The sequence below is a fragment of the Myotis myotis genome, unplaced genomic scaffold (assembly GCF_014108235.1).
Source record: "Myotis myotis isolate mMyoMyo1 unplaced genomic scaffold, mMyoMyo1.p scaffold_m19_p_2, whole genome shotgun sequence".
In the NCBI taxonomy this organism is placed as follows: domain Eukaryota; kingdom Metazoa; phylum Chordata; class Mammalia; order Chiroptera; family Vespertilionidae; genus Myotis; species Myotis myotis.
In genome coordinates this window covers 4703111-4718997 of record NW_023416324.1, presented here as the reverse complement: position 1 = coordinate 4718997, position 15887 = coordinate 4703111, and the positions used below count along the sequence as shown (strand labels likewise).

Here is a 15887-nt window from a genome sequence, read left to right as displayed (position 1 = left end):
GTAGGGAGGTGGGTGGCGGCGGCATCCATAGCACCCCTCTGCCACCTGCTGCCATCCCCACCTTCTCCCCTAGGGCTGCCTTTGGGGGCCTCTGTCTCCCAGGCCCCCCTTCCCCTCACAGCACAAGGAGGCCCCCCACTCTGACACTGGAGCGCCCTCCGTGCGCCCAAATGCGCGCACCCTCTCTCACATGGTCACCCACGTGTCCTCCCCATTTCTAGTGAGTGAACCGGCCGCAGAGAGCCGGACCTCATGGGTTCCCTCAGAGCGTTGAGGAGCCTGCAGTCCAGGCCCTGGCCCCCCCCCCCCCGCCCCCCAGTGCTGGTCCAGAGCCCTGGGGTCCGTGCCGGGTGGGCCCGTGGAAGGCTGGAAGCCTGCCCGGCAGGGAGCGCGTGTGGTGTTTGGGCTGGTGGCCGCGGAGCCGTCTGCAGGGCTCAGAACCTTCCCTTTAGAACACAGTCGAGTGGCAATTGGATCTGCTGGTCGTCAGAGGCCCGGGGCTGGGAGTGGAGTCCCTGAATTTGTCAGGTCCTGACTGAGTGACCTAGGCTTTCCACAAGCCTCTCACCCTCTCAGCCCTCAGCCCCTCCCAGGTCTGAAGTTCTGTGCAAATCGAGAGCAGCCTTTGCCATGAGAGCTGCCACCTGGGAGCTCCTTGCCATGCCCCCGGGACGGGAGACGGTGAGGGTTCCAGACACGGAGCAGCTCAGGATGCGCAGCTGCTCCCCGTCGGCCCAGCTGAGAGCGGACCTGTTGGAAGGCCTCTGCCCCTGCCAGTCCTCCTCGGAGCCTGGCCTTCCGCCCGCCCTCCTCCTGGCCCCGGGTGTGCCCTCCATGCCCCGGCCACCATCTTCGGCGCTGGGTGACTCGGTCGGCTTCCCCCAGCAGCGAGGGGTTTGATCGCTGGTGGTTCCTCCCAGCCTGGCTCCCAAGCAGAGCAGCTGGGGCTTGGGTGGCATCGCCTACCCCCGTGTTGACCTCTCTGCCTCGACCCTCCAGTCTTTCCTCATAGGAGTCACCCATCTCGGGGCCGGGGGTGGAGCCCCAAAGAGCTCAGCCCAGGAGAGGGGGGGAGAAAGCTCTGGCTCCTGTTCACACCTTCAGGGCAAAGTGCTTTGTGCCCAGAGCCCAGTGGCACTGAGGTCCGTGGGACCCTGCACCCCCCTTGCCGGCTGTGCCTGTAGGGGCCTTGCCGGCTGTGTCTGCAGGGGCCTTGGTGAGAGGCAGTTGGCATGGCCTCTGCCCTGTGTGCCCGCCAGCTGCCCAGGAGCCAGCTCTCAGGAGACAGGAGGTTAGAGAGCGTCTCTGGCCTCAGCCCAGCATCTCACCTCCACGTGTGGCTCGCCGCTGCTCACGTCAGCTCCTGAGGCCGCGATGTGGAGGAACCAGCCCTAGAGCCGGTGCCAGGGACCCGGCGGGGCTGCTTGCCCCGGGCCAGGGTGGCTTCTGGGCTTGATGCTGGTCCAGGCCGTCAGAGGCAGGCGCCAGGGGGACCGAGGCTGCGGCAGGCCCAGGCAGGTTGGTGCGCTCGGCGCACAGGGAGACGGAGAAGGCCACCAGGAGGGTGGAGCGTGTTCGGAGGGGCCTCGCAGTGTCCCCAGGTCGGCCCTGCACTCTGCCTTGTGGGTAGAACCGCGTTGGGGACGCCATACTGAAAAGCCACTTTTGGGAATGAGTACTTTGTGCTGGGGAGAGAGACAGCTGATTCGATAGCGGCTCTCATTGGAGAAGGGCAGGCATGGGCGCCGGGCAGGCGAGGGCAGCGAAAGTGGCCGTGGGCTCTGGGGATAGTAAGGTCAGAGGACACCACGGGAGAGCACCCCTCCCCCCCCAGCACAGCCTGTGACAGCGCCCAGGGGACAGGGCAGCTGGAGGGGCGAGTCCAGGGCCAGCCCAGCAGGACCTTGGGGTCCATGGCCGAATGGCATGAGATCACACACACGTATTGTGGTCACCAAGGGTCCCTGCTGTCCCCTCTTCCCCAGGCCCCAGGCGGGCTGGGCTCCTCCGATGGAGCCCTCCTCTCTCCAGGCCCCTCCCTGCTCTCTGTCACCCCCACAGCCAGGTGTCTGAGCCTCAGGGTGGAACTTGGGCAGAGAGAACGGCAGAGGCTGAAGGGTGACCAGTCCCCCAGGCCCGTCTCCCTGAGAACCTTTGCAAATGAGGACCCCATTGTGCGCCCCCCACCCCCCCACCCCCGCCCCGGCCCAGCCAGCCAGGTGCTTCCTGCCCCACACAGGGCCCAGCTGCTAGCTGCTCTCACCCTCCCAGAGGGAGAGAGGGAGCAAGGCCTTTCTCCCCGAGTCCTTCCTCACGCTGAGTGGAGGCCAGGAGCTGCAGGAGAGCTCCCAGGTGCGCGCTGTCCCGCCCCAGCCACAGAGCAGGGCAGGTACCTGCCGACTGGGAGGGAAATCCAGAGTAGCTGGGGCCCAGCCCCGGGAATCATTCATTCCCTGCAGGGGCTGAGGATGCCACATCGCTGCCCTGCCGCAGGACCTGACCCCTCCCCCAGCCAGGTCCACCTGGAGTTGGCTGGATGGGACTGAGGCCCTGGGCTCCCGGAAGTGCCTGGGGACGGGCTGGGCTCTGGCTTTGCCAAGCTTCTGCCACCCAGCTCCCCGCACTTCCTGCCCATGTCTCCTCTCCTGCTCCCGGCCAGCCCACCCTGCCACTCCAGAGCCCAGTGGGGCAGGCGGCCTCGCACGGACCCCTGCAGCCTCCTGGACTCCTCAGCCCTTCCCTCCAGCCTGGCCCTCGCGTCTCACCCGTTAGGCCCAAGGTCTCGCTGGCCCAGCCCCGGCCCTGTCCTCCGTCCCCTTGGCTGCACAGTCGCATTTTGCTGCCAGCGCAGGGCACTGAAAAACTGCTGGCACTGCCAAAAACCCCGTGTGCGCTATGACTCCCCAAACATCCCTTTATTTTTATTGTTCTGTTAATTACTGTTTAAACTTTAATAAGTCACTTCGTCAGGAGGGGGGACCTGCCGTGAGCTTTTCTGTGCAAACATGGGCCCGGGAGTGACTCGGGTGTAATATAACCCTTTATGCGATGTGGGAATGTTTAGATTGTAACAGAAACTTGTTATTTTAATGACGGTTGGGGGGGTCTGAGTACAGAAGAGGAGGAGGTGGGCGCAGCCCGGCTCCCCCGAGTCCCCACGGGGCGGCCGGGAGTGGCCTGGCCCCCAGGGGTGCTCCCTCGCTGCTGCCGCCCAGCATCCCGGGGGCTGTGGGGCCTCCCCGGGCTGCCCGCAGTCAGGCTCGGCCCAAAGGAGGGATGCCTCCCGGGAGATGCTCGGGGGACCCAAGGCGAGAGGGTCCTTGGGCTGGCTGTGCTGGGCAGGCGAGGGTCCGAGGAGAAAGTTGGGATTGGAGAGCTGGGGAAGCAGGAGGCCACCCAGAGCTGCCAGACCCCTGGGCAAAGGCAGGGCTGTGCGAGGCTGGACTCAGCGCTGCTCACGTTCCCACCCAGGAGAGGGGCAGGCACCCTGCACCACCGGCTCCGTGCCAGACACGTCACCCCACGTCATCCCTCCAGCAGCCCCGTTTCACGTGAGAACACTGAGGCCCAGGGCAGAGGCGGAACTCGCTTAAAGGGACAGGCTTTCCAGGGGGCCAGGTTTCGGATGTCGCTGTGTGTTATTTGGAAGCTGCCAAGTCCAGGTGCCGAGCGTGGTCTCGGAGGGCTGGACTCTGTCCCAGAGACGGGGTGGGAAGGGCTCCGGGCCGGCTGCTGGGAGCCAGGGTCGTCCCTCTCAGCCCTCGGGCAGGGCTCTCCGCTCAGCACCGCCTCCCCCCTCCCCCCACCCCGTGCCCCGTCTGGAGGAGGGGTGCAGGGTGGAAGGATCATGGAAGTAAGGGCTGTCCCCAAGACTGGGCATGGACCACTTGTTCTCTTTCTCACTAGGCCTGGCTCGTCTCAGGGAGTTAGGGACTCAGACCAGGCAGGGGTGATGGTGGCCGGGCCTCCGGCTCTCGCTCTGGTTACCCCAGTCCTCTCCCCCGACAGGCATCCCTTCCTAGACCTGCTTCCAGAGGGTGACACTGGCGAGGGGGCCCCTCCCCTGCCTGGTGGATCTAAGGAAGGGACTCGGGACTGCTGGGCCCACTTTCCTCCTTAGTCTGCACTCGGTCCCTCCGTCCATCCATCCATCCGCCCACAGAGCTGACTTCCGCTCTGTGCCAGCAGGGGTGGCAGAAATGAAGAGCTCTTGCCCTCAAGGGCTCGTGCCTGGGGTGTTAGTGAAGGGGTGTGAGGGGGCCCAGCCCCTGCCCGCCGGGTGCTCCCTTCTAGCCAAGGCGACGACCCTCCTCCCTGCCCCTGCCTGGCCGGGCCCCAGGGTCAGGGCCCGGGCTCCCGGGTGCTGGAGACCAGAGCCCCCCAGATGGCAGCAGCGTGGGCCGCGAATCGCTGAGGTTTTCCTTTTCCGAGCAGCGCGTTTCCCTAAATTGTCTTTGACTGCGTGCATGGGTAATGAAAGTTTATGCCCTTGTTAAAGGACAGGCGGCCAGTTCCAGTTAGAACTGGGGCTGTCTCCCTGCCAGCCCCGCGGCCCCCACCCCAGCCGGAGGGAGAGGGTGAGCACCAGCGTGCGCGTGCCAGGGAGAGAGAGAGAGAGAGAGAGAGCCCACTCCCCCCCCTCCCTGGTGGGTAAGAAGGCTGTTAGGGGAAGGGAGAGGGGATGGGGGAAAAAAAGAAAAAAAAAATTTCCATATTTGTGTAAGTTGCTTTAAAAGCATTTTATCATGTCATAAAAAAGGGAAAGTACTCTCAGAAATTGATCCTCTCCGCCAGCCCATTGGACAGAAGGACGTTGGGATGTTAATGGCCATCCTGCTCCAGGGTGGCTTATTAAAAAATTTATACATAAATGCTTAAAATTGCATAAATTATTTAAAAAAAACCAACAAAGTAAGCAATTTGAATTCCCTCTTTTCCTCCCCTTCGCTCGGTCCCGCGTCTGCGTCCCCCCCTTTTCCAGCCCCTCGTCGGGGCGCCCTCCATCCCGAGCGTCCGTCCGTCCCTCCACTCCCCACCGGCCGCCCTGCCCTCCCCGGGGGTTTCCCTGCCTCACCCACAAATTAACGCCACGGCCAGCCCGCTACCCAACACTCACAGGCACCCGCACTAATAAAAACACCACTAATAATGCCCCAAATCGCGGAATTAAATATTAAGGCCAGAGGAGGCGGACGCGGAGCGGAGCTGCCGCCACCGTCGCCGAACTTGGAGCTGATGAGTGTGTCTCTCGCAGGCGTGGAATGTCACCCACACATCCTGGAGACCGGAGTGGGGAGTTTTATGATGGTTTTTCATTGATTTGTTTCCCCAGCGCAGCTGCCGACCTCTATTGAGGGACAAACATAATCAGCACTGACGCAAATTAGATGGTTATTCGTTTTGAAAATTGACAGAAAAACAATAAAAAAGATGAAATGCTCCCAAATCAATAGATATAATGAAATTCAAATAATCCGAGAGATGAGGTCTCCATGGCAACTGATAATGTGGAAAAGAAAACAATTTAATAAAGGACAGACACACTTTGAAAACAGATTGGGCCCAGGGAGGGGGGCGGGCTGGCGGGTGGAGGGCTGGAGCGCGGCTGGCGAGTGAAGGATCACTGTCCGTCCCAAGGACACCCGCCATAATTAAGCGAGGCTTTCGGCCCCAGAAAGTGCAGATTCAGGTTTTAATACACAAAATTATTTCAGGAGCAGTGAATCGGAAAGTCGTTTGTAATGACCTTCCTGAGAGGCCCGGGCGCGGGGCATGTTGGAGGCTGGGCGGCCTGGCCGGCTGAGTTATGGCATATTTGTGTTTTTATAGTGCGGAGGGGAGGGGGTGGGGGGGGAGGGGGAGAGAAGGTTAAACAGTATTTACAGCTCAGTTGTTTTCAGAGAGGAAAGAGAAATAGAGTTCACGGGGAGATGCAGCGGGCAGGCGGCGGGTGGGCCAGGGAGGCCTGGGGCGAGGTGGGAGAGGAGGCAGCCCAGGGGCTTCCACCCTCCGGCTGCCTGGCCTGGCCGTGGGGACCCAGCAGGGAAACTGGGAGAGGCTGAGGGGCACCCGGAGTGGCCTCCCCACTCCAGTCCCTAATGGGGCCCTCTGGGGCTGAGGGGGAGCCTGTCTCTCCGTGCTCTGCACGTCCAGTCACACCTGAAAGGAAAAGGGGGGGTGTCCTGAGGCCACTGCGGGGGTGGCTCCGGCACTCGCCCTCCCTGGTGCTCGCCTCTCCTGTCTCTGCACGGCTGCTGGTCACTCCTTTGGGCAGTGCTGCCCTTGTGGAGTCCCGTGCCCAGCCTTGGGGGTGCCCGCCTTGGGCAGGTGGGCAAGGACTTGGGACTAAGTCGGCCTGTTGTGGTGGCTGCAGCCGACAGCTCCCTGCCCCTTTCCTTAGCTTCACCTCCCAGCGGGTGCTTCCCTCGGGCACAGAGAAGGGGAAAGCTTGATCCCTTTGGGCTGGGCAGAGGCAGGGGCCATGGAGAGGGATGGGACCAAGCAGAGCCCCTCAGAGCCACCTGTCCAGGCAGGGCAGCTGGGCACTGAGAGCCGCCCCCCCTCCCCCCCGTGCACCCCGCAGGCTCTGTCTCCCCTTCGGGCTGCAGGAGCCGTGCCTGGGCTGCTTTGGTGCCGGTCTCCAGGCCGCTCCGCGTGTGCACGTGTGACTGTAATCTGGTTGCACAAACACAGACGCCTGAGTGTGTGCACGCACGGGGCCGGGGTGTGCGCCGTGGGTGTGTTTTAAATCTCCCCTGGGTGGTAACTCTTTTTTTCTCCCCTTCCTGTTTGGCTGTGACCTGGGGGAGATTGATAGCCAGCCTGTGCGGCGGATGCTAACAGTTCCCCTGATTTATAGAGTTACTTACGCTAAGTGAGGCCACTTAGACGCGTCTGGATAGTAAACCTTTTAACTGGACTAAAAAATCATAATAAATAAATAAACAAAAAGGGGCAAGCAGGGCCCAGCAGGCGCCCCCAGCTTGGAGCTGTTGGGTACCAGGGGACCTGGCCGAGAGCCCTGGGGGAACCAGGAGCCCTCCTCAACCCGCGGAAGCTGGGCGGCCCTTCCGCTCCCAGCTGGGGGTGGGATAGGGCCCAAGAGGGAAGGTGGCCCGCCCCTGGGGGACGAGGAAGGGGCCACAACTGGGGGAGGGGGGGGACTGTTGGGATGGGAGATGGGCTATGTGCTGGGGGAGGGGAAAGGGGGGTGGAGCCACCCAGGGAGCCCGTGGAGGAGCAGGGAACAGAGCCAGTGTCTCTAGGACCCTTCCTCGCTTCCCACACTCCTAGCTCCTGGGCACCTCAACTTCTCACCACAGTGATTTTGCTTGTAATGATTTGAATGTCACCTCTCATCTCAATTAAACAGTCCACTCTAGCCAGGTTTGCTCAGTGGATAGTGTCGGCCCGGCCCGCAGACTGAAGGGTCCCGGGTTCGATTCCGGTCAAGGGCATGTACCTCAGTGGCAGGCTCGATCCCCGGTCCTGGTTGGGGCGCATGCAGGAGGCAACCAACCGATGTGTCTCTCTCCCATCGATGTCTCTCTCTGCGTCTCTCCCCGTCCCTTCCACTCTCTCTAAAAATCAATGGGACCATGTCCTGGGGTGAGGATGCACAAAAGCCAATACACAAGTAGATGAATTAACTAAACAGCCCAGGATGCAGGCACAGGGCAGTCGGCCTTGCTGGCATCGTGCCCCCAGGACTGGCCTGTGGAAGGTGGCCTGCGAGGGCAGTGCGTGAATACACACAGGCACAGACCCACAGGCACAGGCTGTGGCCGCCAAGTCCCGGTTCATGGGGGTCCCAGGGCGGAGGCCCCTGCATTGCTCCACCTGGATGGGAGGCTGTGGGAGGTGGGTGGGGGGAGATCTCAGACCGTGACCTTGGACGTCGGAGTTCAGTAGTCGGAATCTGGCTCCAGCACGAATGCTGGGTGGCCATGGACAGTTACCAGCCTCGCTGGCTCTGCCCCTTCATCTGGAATGGACAGGATAGTGGCCATGTGGGGACCTTGGGGGAAGCGCTCAGCACCGTCCCCTGTGCCAGGGAGGTGCTCAGCGGGTGCCAGCCACTGCATCGCTCCAGGCAGGGTGGGCCAGGGCCACCACCAGGTGACCCCACGGTGCCCAGGGTCCCCGTGCTGCCCGGACGCAGACAGGCGGGCACTGGACCACCCCCACCCCGGGGACGGTGCCTGGCCCCTGCCTCACCACCTCCTGATATACAGCGGGCATTAGGCCGCCCAAAGGGGACACTGCATCCTTAGGAAGAAATATGTCCTCATTTTTCTTAAACACCGTTTCCACTGAGTGAAATGTTTAGAAGGGACGCGCAGGGAGAACTTTATTTCCTACCAGGGAGTGCAGAGCCACCAGGCAGAGCCCATAAAGCACCCAGAGCCTGGTCGCTGACAGGCCGCCCAGGCTCAAAACGCATTACTCACGGGCGGGAGGCCTGCCCAGCCCCTGGGGACGGCCCCCCACTGTCAGGACCAGCAGATCTGAGCCCTGAGCCCTGGTCCCCTGGAGCCCAGGGTCGGGGAAGGCCTGGCCCTGACCAGGCGAGGAGGTGGAGGCGTTTCAGCCACCCCAACACCCTGGTCCCCAGAGAGAAGGATGAGGGGCCCAGGTGCCGGAGCCCCTCACCCCAGAACTGGCAGGAGCCTGGCCTCCCAGCCTGTGCAGGGAGTGATGCGATTCCTGCCAACATGGGCCCTTCTCCCGGGGCCCTCCCTTCACTGGATTTCTGAAGCTGGCTGATTTGAATATTTATAAATATCAGTAAATTATTTATTGTGGCAATCTGCTGCACCGTTTTACCCATCGCAGTTAACGCTTTAGGGGGCTCTGTGCTCTGGGAACCGGGCGTGGGGTGAGGAGGGGAGGACACGGAGGCCCAGGACGACTGGGAGCCCACCCAGTGGCTTCTCGGGGACCTCCTGGCGGCCCCGGCGCCTGGCTGAGCCCGGCCTTCGTGGACTCCGTATCCTTGCGGCTCCGGGATCAGTTTCCTCCCTTGCAGAGGGGACCGCGCCAGCCCCTGCCACGCGGGCTCACCCGAGGCATCGGGAGCTAGCGGGGCAGGGCACGGCCAGCGCCGTCTGGCCCTGCTTTCCCACCTGAGCAGGAGCCACTCGGTCAGACACAGAGCTGCCTGCCGGGGGCTGGTGGAGCTGGGAGCCCGGGAGGGAGGGTTCAGACCCCGGGAGCCGGGGAGCGGCCATTCGTCACTGAGCGGGCGCCTGCCCAGCCCTGCTCTCTAGCGGCTCTTTCCTCCCCCACCTCTCCGGCCAGGTGAGGTGTCCTGGCCTCAGGATCTCCTGCCCAGGTGTGGCACCACACTGGCCTGTCATTCCCCTCTTAGGACTCGCCTGCCTTTCCCCAGGCCCTTGCTTGCCAGGCAGGCCCTGTGCTTGGCACCAACAGGCACCCTCTCTCCTTACAGTCCTGCAGTCCTTTCACGGGCAGACCGCGTGCCCAGGGCCCGGAGCTAGCAAGGGGCCGAGCCAGGCTGTGAGCTCACGGCTGTCTGGCCCCAGAGGCCAGGCCGTAACCACGGTGCTGTGCCCCCTCCCAGGGCTCGCCCGGCTGCCATCTCAGGGCCACGGGCCAGCGGCTGAGGCGGGAGGGCCCCCTGCTTTTCCCAGGCCTGGCCAGGCCCACACAGCTGCCCGCCCCTTACCTCGTCGGGGGCGCCCGTCCCTGGGTGAGCAGCACGGGAGTCCCCCGCCTTCCACCCTCTGGCCCGAGCCTGCCTCCTGGGCAGTATTGTTCCCAGAGGAAGTGTCCAGTGTAAATAGAGCAGCGGGCAGGCTGGTGGTGGGAAGGAGATGAAAGGGGCAGTGACAGGGCCGGGGACGGATGGCTTCCTCCCATTGAGGCCTGGCCATGGCGTTTATATTTTAGGGAAGAAAGTCAGGGAATGTTTACATGGACAGGAGCCTGGGGTCAGACCACGAGGGGGGTCGTCTACAGGGTCCCAGGACCCTGATGGGCGAGGGAGGGTGGGCGTGCAGGCAACTTGGACCCCAGCTCTGACACCCCCATCTGCCGCCCCAGCCTCGCACGCGTTGCCACTCACCCTGCACCCCTGGCCCACGTGCCTTCTTCACCTCCGCCCCTGGGACCCACAGTAGAGTCAGAGGGAGGGCAACATCTGGAAGGCAGGTGGGCTGGGGCAGAGCAGCAGCTGGAGGGCAGGTGGAGGGGGTGGAGGTGGAGCAAAGGGGCCTGCAGGCGGGGGGTGGGCCCTGGGCACACAGCTGCATCGCAGCTGGTGGGGGCCCAGGAGGAACCCAGCCAGGCGCACAGTGGAGATTGGGAGAGGGGTGGGCAGGGCTGGGTGGGCCCAAGTGCCGGGAGGCTCCAGGATGGGTGGGGGCCCAAGGAGGGGGTGTCACCAACAGCAAGGGCAGCCCTGGGAGCCTCTGCTTCCCTCTTCCTCGGGATAAATATTTATAGATTCATTTGCCGTCTGCCATACACACTTGGCTGCTTACCTCCCAGTAAAAATAGAGCAGGCTTCCCCACGCCCACCCTCCCCGTCCCCACCAGGGCAGGGGACAGCGGGGACCAGGTGAGGCCATTCTGTTCGCCATAGGCGGCTGGAGGAAACTTGGTGTCACGGAGCCTGGCGGCCGGCCCGGAGGTTGGGTGAGATGTGCAATTAGGGGCCCCATCACTGAGCTTGGAGAAGGAGCCCCATGTTGGTGCTTGGAGACTTGGGTGTGGGCAGCACAGACTTGGAGACATGGACAAACATGGGGAGAGTGGGCATCCGGCTTGGGCCAGGGTGGGGCCCAGCAGAGCCAGGGCCACAGGACTGGGAGGACTGGAGTGAGCCAAGCCGACCTGTCCTTGATGCTGGGCTGGGCTGGGCTGGGCTGGGCTGGGATCGGATCCCCGGGCCCCTCTGGGCCAAGTGAGGCCATACACAGGCAGCTGGCTTCAGGGCCAGGATCTGGGGTCACGGGGCATCGCCTGAATCGTGGGGGACAGTCATCCATGTGTACAAGCCAGGTCTACCTGTGGGCAGGCACAGGTGTGGGCATCCCTGTCTGACCGCCTCTTGGGGGGGCCCCAGGTGGGGGTGTTAAGAGTGTGGCTGGCAAAGCCTCTTCTAAGCATGGACCCCTCCCCTCGCTTAGCCTCTGACCTGTGTGGAGACGTGAACATGCCCCCTCCTGTTGGGGGACGTGTGAGGGAGTCCTGACATCGAGACGCTTCGCTGGGGCTGCCTGTGCACCATGTGTCCGTCGTGGCCACCGCCCTGCCCCTGCTCTGCCACAGGGACACACAGTAGGAGCAGCTCTGCTGATGGGTGGATGGACAGACGGACGGACAGGCAGACAGATGCACCCTTGTTGGTCTTTGAGGCCGCTCCCAGGTTGCATGGGGATCTGGGTTGCCATGTGCCACCAGGACCCTGGGCAGCCTGCTCAGCAGCTGTGGGAGGTGGCTAGCAGGCAGGCAGCTCCGTTAGACTTTGGGGTGTTGGCGTCGGGCAGTCGGGTTTGGGGATTAGGCACTGCTGCTGCGCCTTCTCAGCTGGGAAGTGGGCTTCTTGGGACCAGCCAGGCCTCCCAGGGCTGCAGGAGCGGGTCCAGGCAGAGGGCAGAGCCGGGGCCTCGGCAGGGACAAGTGGCCTCAGAGGGGCTGTGAGGAGCTCTGCCCTGGGCTGAGGGCTGAGGGCTGGGGGAGGAGGTGGGAGGAAAGGGCCGGAGGAGACAAGGGAGGGGCCGAGAGGACCCTGGCAGGAGAGGCTGGAGAAGAGGTCCTCGGGCTCCCCCGTGGGCAGAGGCTGGGCTCAGGCGGGGCCCAGGGACCAGGCGGGCCAGGCAGAGGAGAGCCTGGGATGAGATGCCCCCGTGGGGACAGGTGCCAGCCAGGGCTGCTGGGACAGTCAGGCACGGGGTTGCCCGGCTGCCCCTGGCTCTTAGCGGCCTCCTCACCAGTGGGCCGTGGGGTAGACGCTCACAAGTGGAGTCAGGCTGCTCGTCTTGCTGGCTCTGCCCCGCGCCCAGCCCTCAGCCTGCGTCCTTTATACCAACGGGGGCCGGACCGGCCGGCCTCTCAGAGGAGGTGTCTCGGGCCAGACAAGGGTAGGAAGTGCTTCCAGGAACCAGTGCTGGGAGAAGACTGCCCTTGTGTGGGGGGAGTTGTTCCTTCCTTCGTCCATTTCCAAAATCCTCGGACCGGCTAGCACGTGCCCGGCTTAGAGCCAGGCCCCGGGACAGAGCGATGGGCGAGCTGAGCCCTGCACAGCTCAGCCTAGGAGGGGTTCAGACGCGCGCCGGGCAGTCTCAGGACAGAGTGGGGGACCTTTGGCTTGCGGGGTTTGGGGGCAGAGCCCCAGCCCCGGCTGTTGAGGTGGGTGGCTGTGCCTGACCTCTGACCTCTCTCTCCACCCTCTGCAGCTGAAGGCACCCGGTGCACCGACCCGCCCACAGGCAAGCCCGCGATGGCGGCCAAGCGCAAAGGCGGCCTGAAACTCAACGCCATCTGCGCCAAGCTGAGCCGCCAGGTGGTGGTGGAGAAGGGGGCAGAGGCCGGCGCCCACACGGAGGGCAGCCCACTGAGGCCCCAGGACAAAGAGCGCGGTGGCCCTGAGCCAGGGGGGGCCCGGGCCCCCCGCAGCGAAGAAGACAAGAGGCGGGCAGTGATCGAAAAGTGGGTCAACGGGGAGTACAGCGAGGAGCCGGCGCCCGCTCCCCTGCCGGGGCGGCCCGCCCGCGAGGGCCTGGAGCTGCCACCCGAGGGCGTGTACATGGTGCAGCCCCGGGGCTGCAGCGACGAGGAGGACCACGGCGAGGAGCCCAAGGATGGCGCGGCCCAGAAGGACGCGGACAGGGCAGCCTCCAAGGACAGCGGTGGCCCCAGTGCCAAGCAGCCCTCAGGTGGGTGTCTGGAGCCCTGGACGGGCATCACCTGGTGAGGAGGCGCAGCGGGAAGGAGGGGTGTGTCCATGGAACATGCCCGCTCCTCTCACTCTTGTTCCAGATATTGGCGCCGAGTTCCCCAGGGAGGACTCCTGCGGAGAGGGGCTGGGGCAGAGCTACGGTCTGGAATGGGAGGCCAGTTGGGCAGGGATCCGAGGGAAACCAGGGGTGAGAGGGGGCGGGCCTGAGAAGGCAGCTTCCCTAGTGTGTGAGCGGGCCTGGGCGTGGCGGCTGCCGAACACACAGTGGGTCTTCAGGAAGCCATGAGTGGAGGGATAGATGGGTGGACAGGCAGGCGGATGGACGGACAGTGTGTGGGTAGACAATTACATGCGTGTGCAGAGAAGAGCCGGGTGGAGGACACGGCCACGGGAGCACACGCGCCCGCGGGCTGTCCCCGGAGGCTCTTTCCCCGGGAGGTTTCTCTGCGCGGCTGTCGGACAGGCCTGTTCGCCCGCTGTCCCTTCCCTGCTCCCTGACGAGTTTCCCACTGTCTCCCCCGCCCCCACCTTCTCCCTCCCGGGGACCCCAGCCATCCTCAGACAGGGCACAGGGCCTCAGGGTGGCCCAGCCCGGATGTCCCATGACACCTGCCTGCCCCGAACGTGTCCTCTGGCCAACCTCTTCCACGAGGTGGCAGAGGCCTGGCTGTGGCTGATGCCTCCTTGTCCTTGGAGCAGCCCTGAACTCCTTCTGCTCTGGGGAGGGAGGGGGTCACCCCTAGGACTGGAACCCCAGGATTTGGGGTCTCGCTCAGCTCCCCAGCCTCCTTCCCAGGCCTGTGCCTGGTGCCGAGCCTCCCCTGCCCGCGCCCCTGCCCCCTTCCCCCTGCAGTGAGGGGCACATCCCCTCCCAGCGCGGGGAGCCCTGCGCAGCCACATAATTATGCATATAAGATATAAACAGAGCTGTTTAATTATCCTTCGCCACATCAGTGACAGAGTAATTAACAAACATTGCAAGATCAATGAGGAAAAGTGTGACCTTCAGTTTCCTCTGATAGGAAAAGCCCTTGCCTTTCCCAGACGCAAGGTGATTGCGCGGGGCCGAGGGGAGGGGAGGCGAGGGAGGGGAGGGACAGGGCTCTGTCCCTGCAGCGCCCCAGCCCCTCCCACACCCGGCTCTGTCCTGCCCAGCTCGCCTGGACCTCTGCCTCCTGCCTCCTGTGCTCCCGGGAGTGGAGAGCCGGTGACAGGAGGCGGGGCGGGAAACACCAGTAGTCTCATGGCCCAGGCTTCACCCCACTGGTTGGAGGCCCAGTGGGACTCCGGTGTGGCCACGAGAGAGCCCAGGGCTGAGCAACCCACGACGGGCTGGGCCCCGGCCGCCCTCTCTGGGCCCAGGCCTGTGGGGCCCCGGCCTGGCCCCCTCCCTGCTCTTAGCCGCCTGCCCTTCACAGCCTTCTGTCTCTCTGCCATATATAGTGAGGGCTCAGCTGCCTCCAGCTATTTTTAGGCCCTTTCCCTGGTCCCTGAGCCACTGAATCTGACAGCAAGAGCCCACTCCTCCCAGGCTGGGCCCCGGCCCCGCGGAGCTTAAGGTCAGGACAGTAGCAGCCCACAGGCCACTGCCCCACCCCCACCCCCAGGGGGACAGCTGTCTGTCCGCTCTTGAGCCACTCTGCCCGCCTCAGGTGCTGCCCACAACTGTCTCCTCCTCACCTGGGGGGGTCCCCAGTCCTCCCAGGACTGCTCCCCTCTACCCCCCGCCCTCGGAGCTCAGAGCCTCTCCCTGCACATCTGGCTGGGTTTTCTCTTGCTCCCAAGCCCAGTCTTGCCCTACGAGACCACCTCCAGGTGTGGTCTGAGAACTCCAGCCCCACAGGTTGGCGTGAGGATCGGGAGGAGACCCCCATCTGCTACGCGGCCAGAGTCCTGCGCCTCCCACCCTGTCTTTGGCCACATCTTCCCCTGACTCTGCTTCTAGGCCCCGCAGCCTGGGGCCCTACACGCTGAGTGTGCCTGGGTGTGCGGGCTCTGACACAAGAGGGGAGAACACGAACGTCCCCTGGGGCCTGCGGGGGTCTCACCCTCCCGTGTGCACCCACCCCTGGTTCCGGGCAGAGCACATAGTAGGTTCAGCCAGCGTTCAGCGCAGGAAGGAGTGTCTTGTGCGAGCCGAGGGGTCACCTGTCTGATAGGGGTGGAAGGTCGTATGTGGAAGGGCGGGGTCTCCAGGGAAGAGCCCCAGGGAGGGTCGGATCATCTGACCTCCGCATCCTGAGACGAGTCTCGGGGAGCTGGGTGTGCGTTTGGGTGGTTTGTGTACGTGTGTCTGTACGTCGGGAAGGGGGCCGGGGTGTGAGCCCGATGGCAAGCGTGTGTGCACATGGTTCCCTGTGGGGGGTTGCCCGGGTTCTCTGTGTCCCTGGCGTGGACTCGGGTGGGGCAGAGATGGGCCACACCTGGGCCTGCTGCCTCTCTGGCCCCGACTCCGCGGGTGGCCTCCTTGTGCACGAGCGCGTGCCCAGAGGACTCACAAGTCAAGCGAGCGCACCAAGGCTCTCTGCCCTCAGCGCTGTGTCTGGGATCATTAGGAATCAGGGGCTCTGGGCGGGGCCACCAGGCCAGGCCCTCCCAGCGTAAGGTCCTGTGTGTCCATTTGTGGGGCTCGGGGAGGGTCCTCGGGCAGGCTCAGCCAGGCGCACCCCAACCCCAGCCACGGAGGCTCCCTCAGCCTCTGGCCCATGTCCCACCTGGCCGGCCCTGTCCCCCCACCCCTGAGGCAGGCTGGGCTCTGCCTTACTTCCAGTAAAATGGCTTCGTCTTCATATTAGGCCAAGGCGAGAGCGGAGACATTTATGAAACTTTGTTTAATGTACTGAAAAGCCATCGGCCAGAACATTTAGGAAATTGATTTTCCTGGCATTGATGAACTCGTTTTATTTTACCCCAGTATTAATTACTTTTTTTTTAAACAAATTAATTTAAGAGTCGTAAAACC

The 15887-nt window shown here is 63.8% G+C and overlaps 1 protein-coding gene across 15 annotated transcripts in view; it reads left to right on the top strand.

Moving 5' to 3' along the window:
• The window catches only part of CASZ1 (castor zinc finger 1), a 149143-nt gene that overhangs the window by 108923 nt on the left and 24333 nt on the right, over nucleotides 1-15887 (top strand). For all 15 annotated transcript variants that reach the window (XM_036347379.1, XM_036347380.1, XM_036347378.1 and 12 more), the window contains one exon: nucleotides 12423-12902. In XM_036347379.1, coding sequence (XP_036203272.1) covers nucleotides 12423-12902 — 480 coding nt within the window. The remainder of the gene's footprint in view (nucleotides 1-12422; nucleotides 12903-15887) is intronic.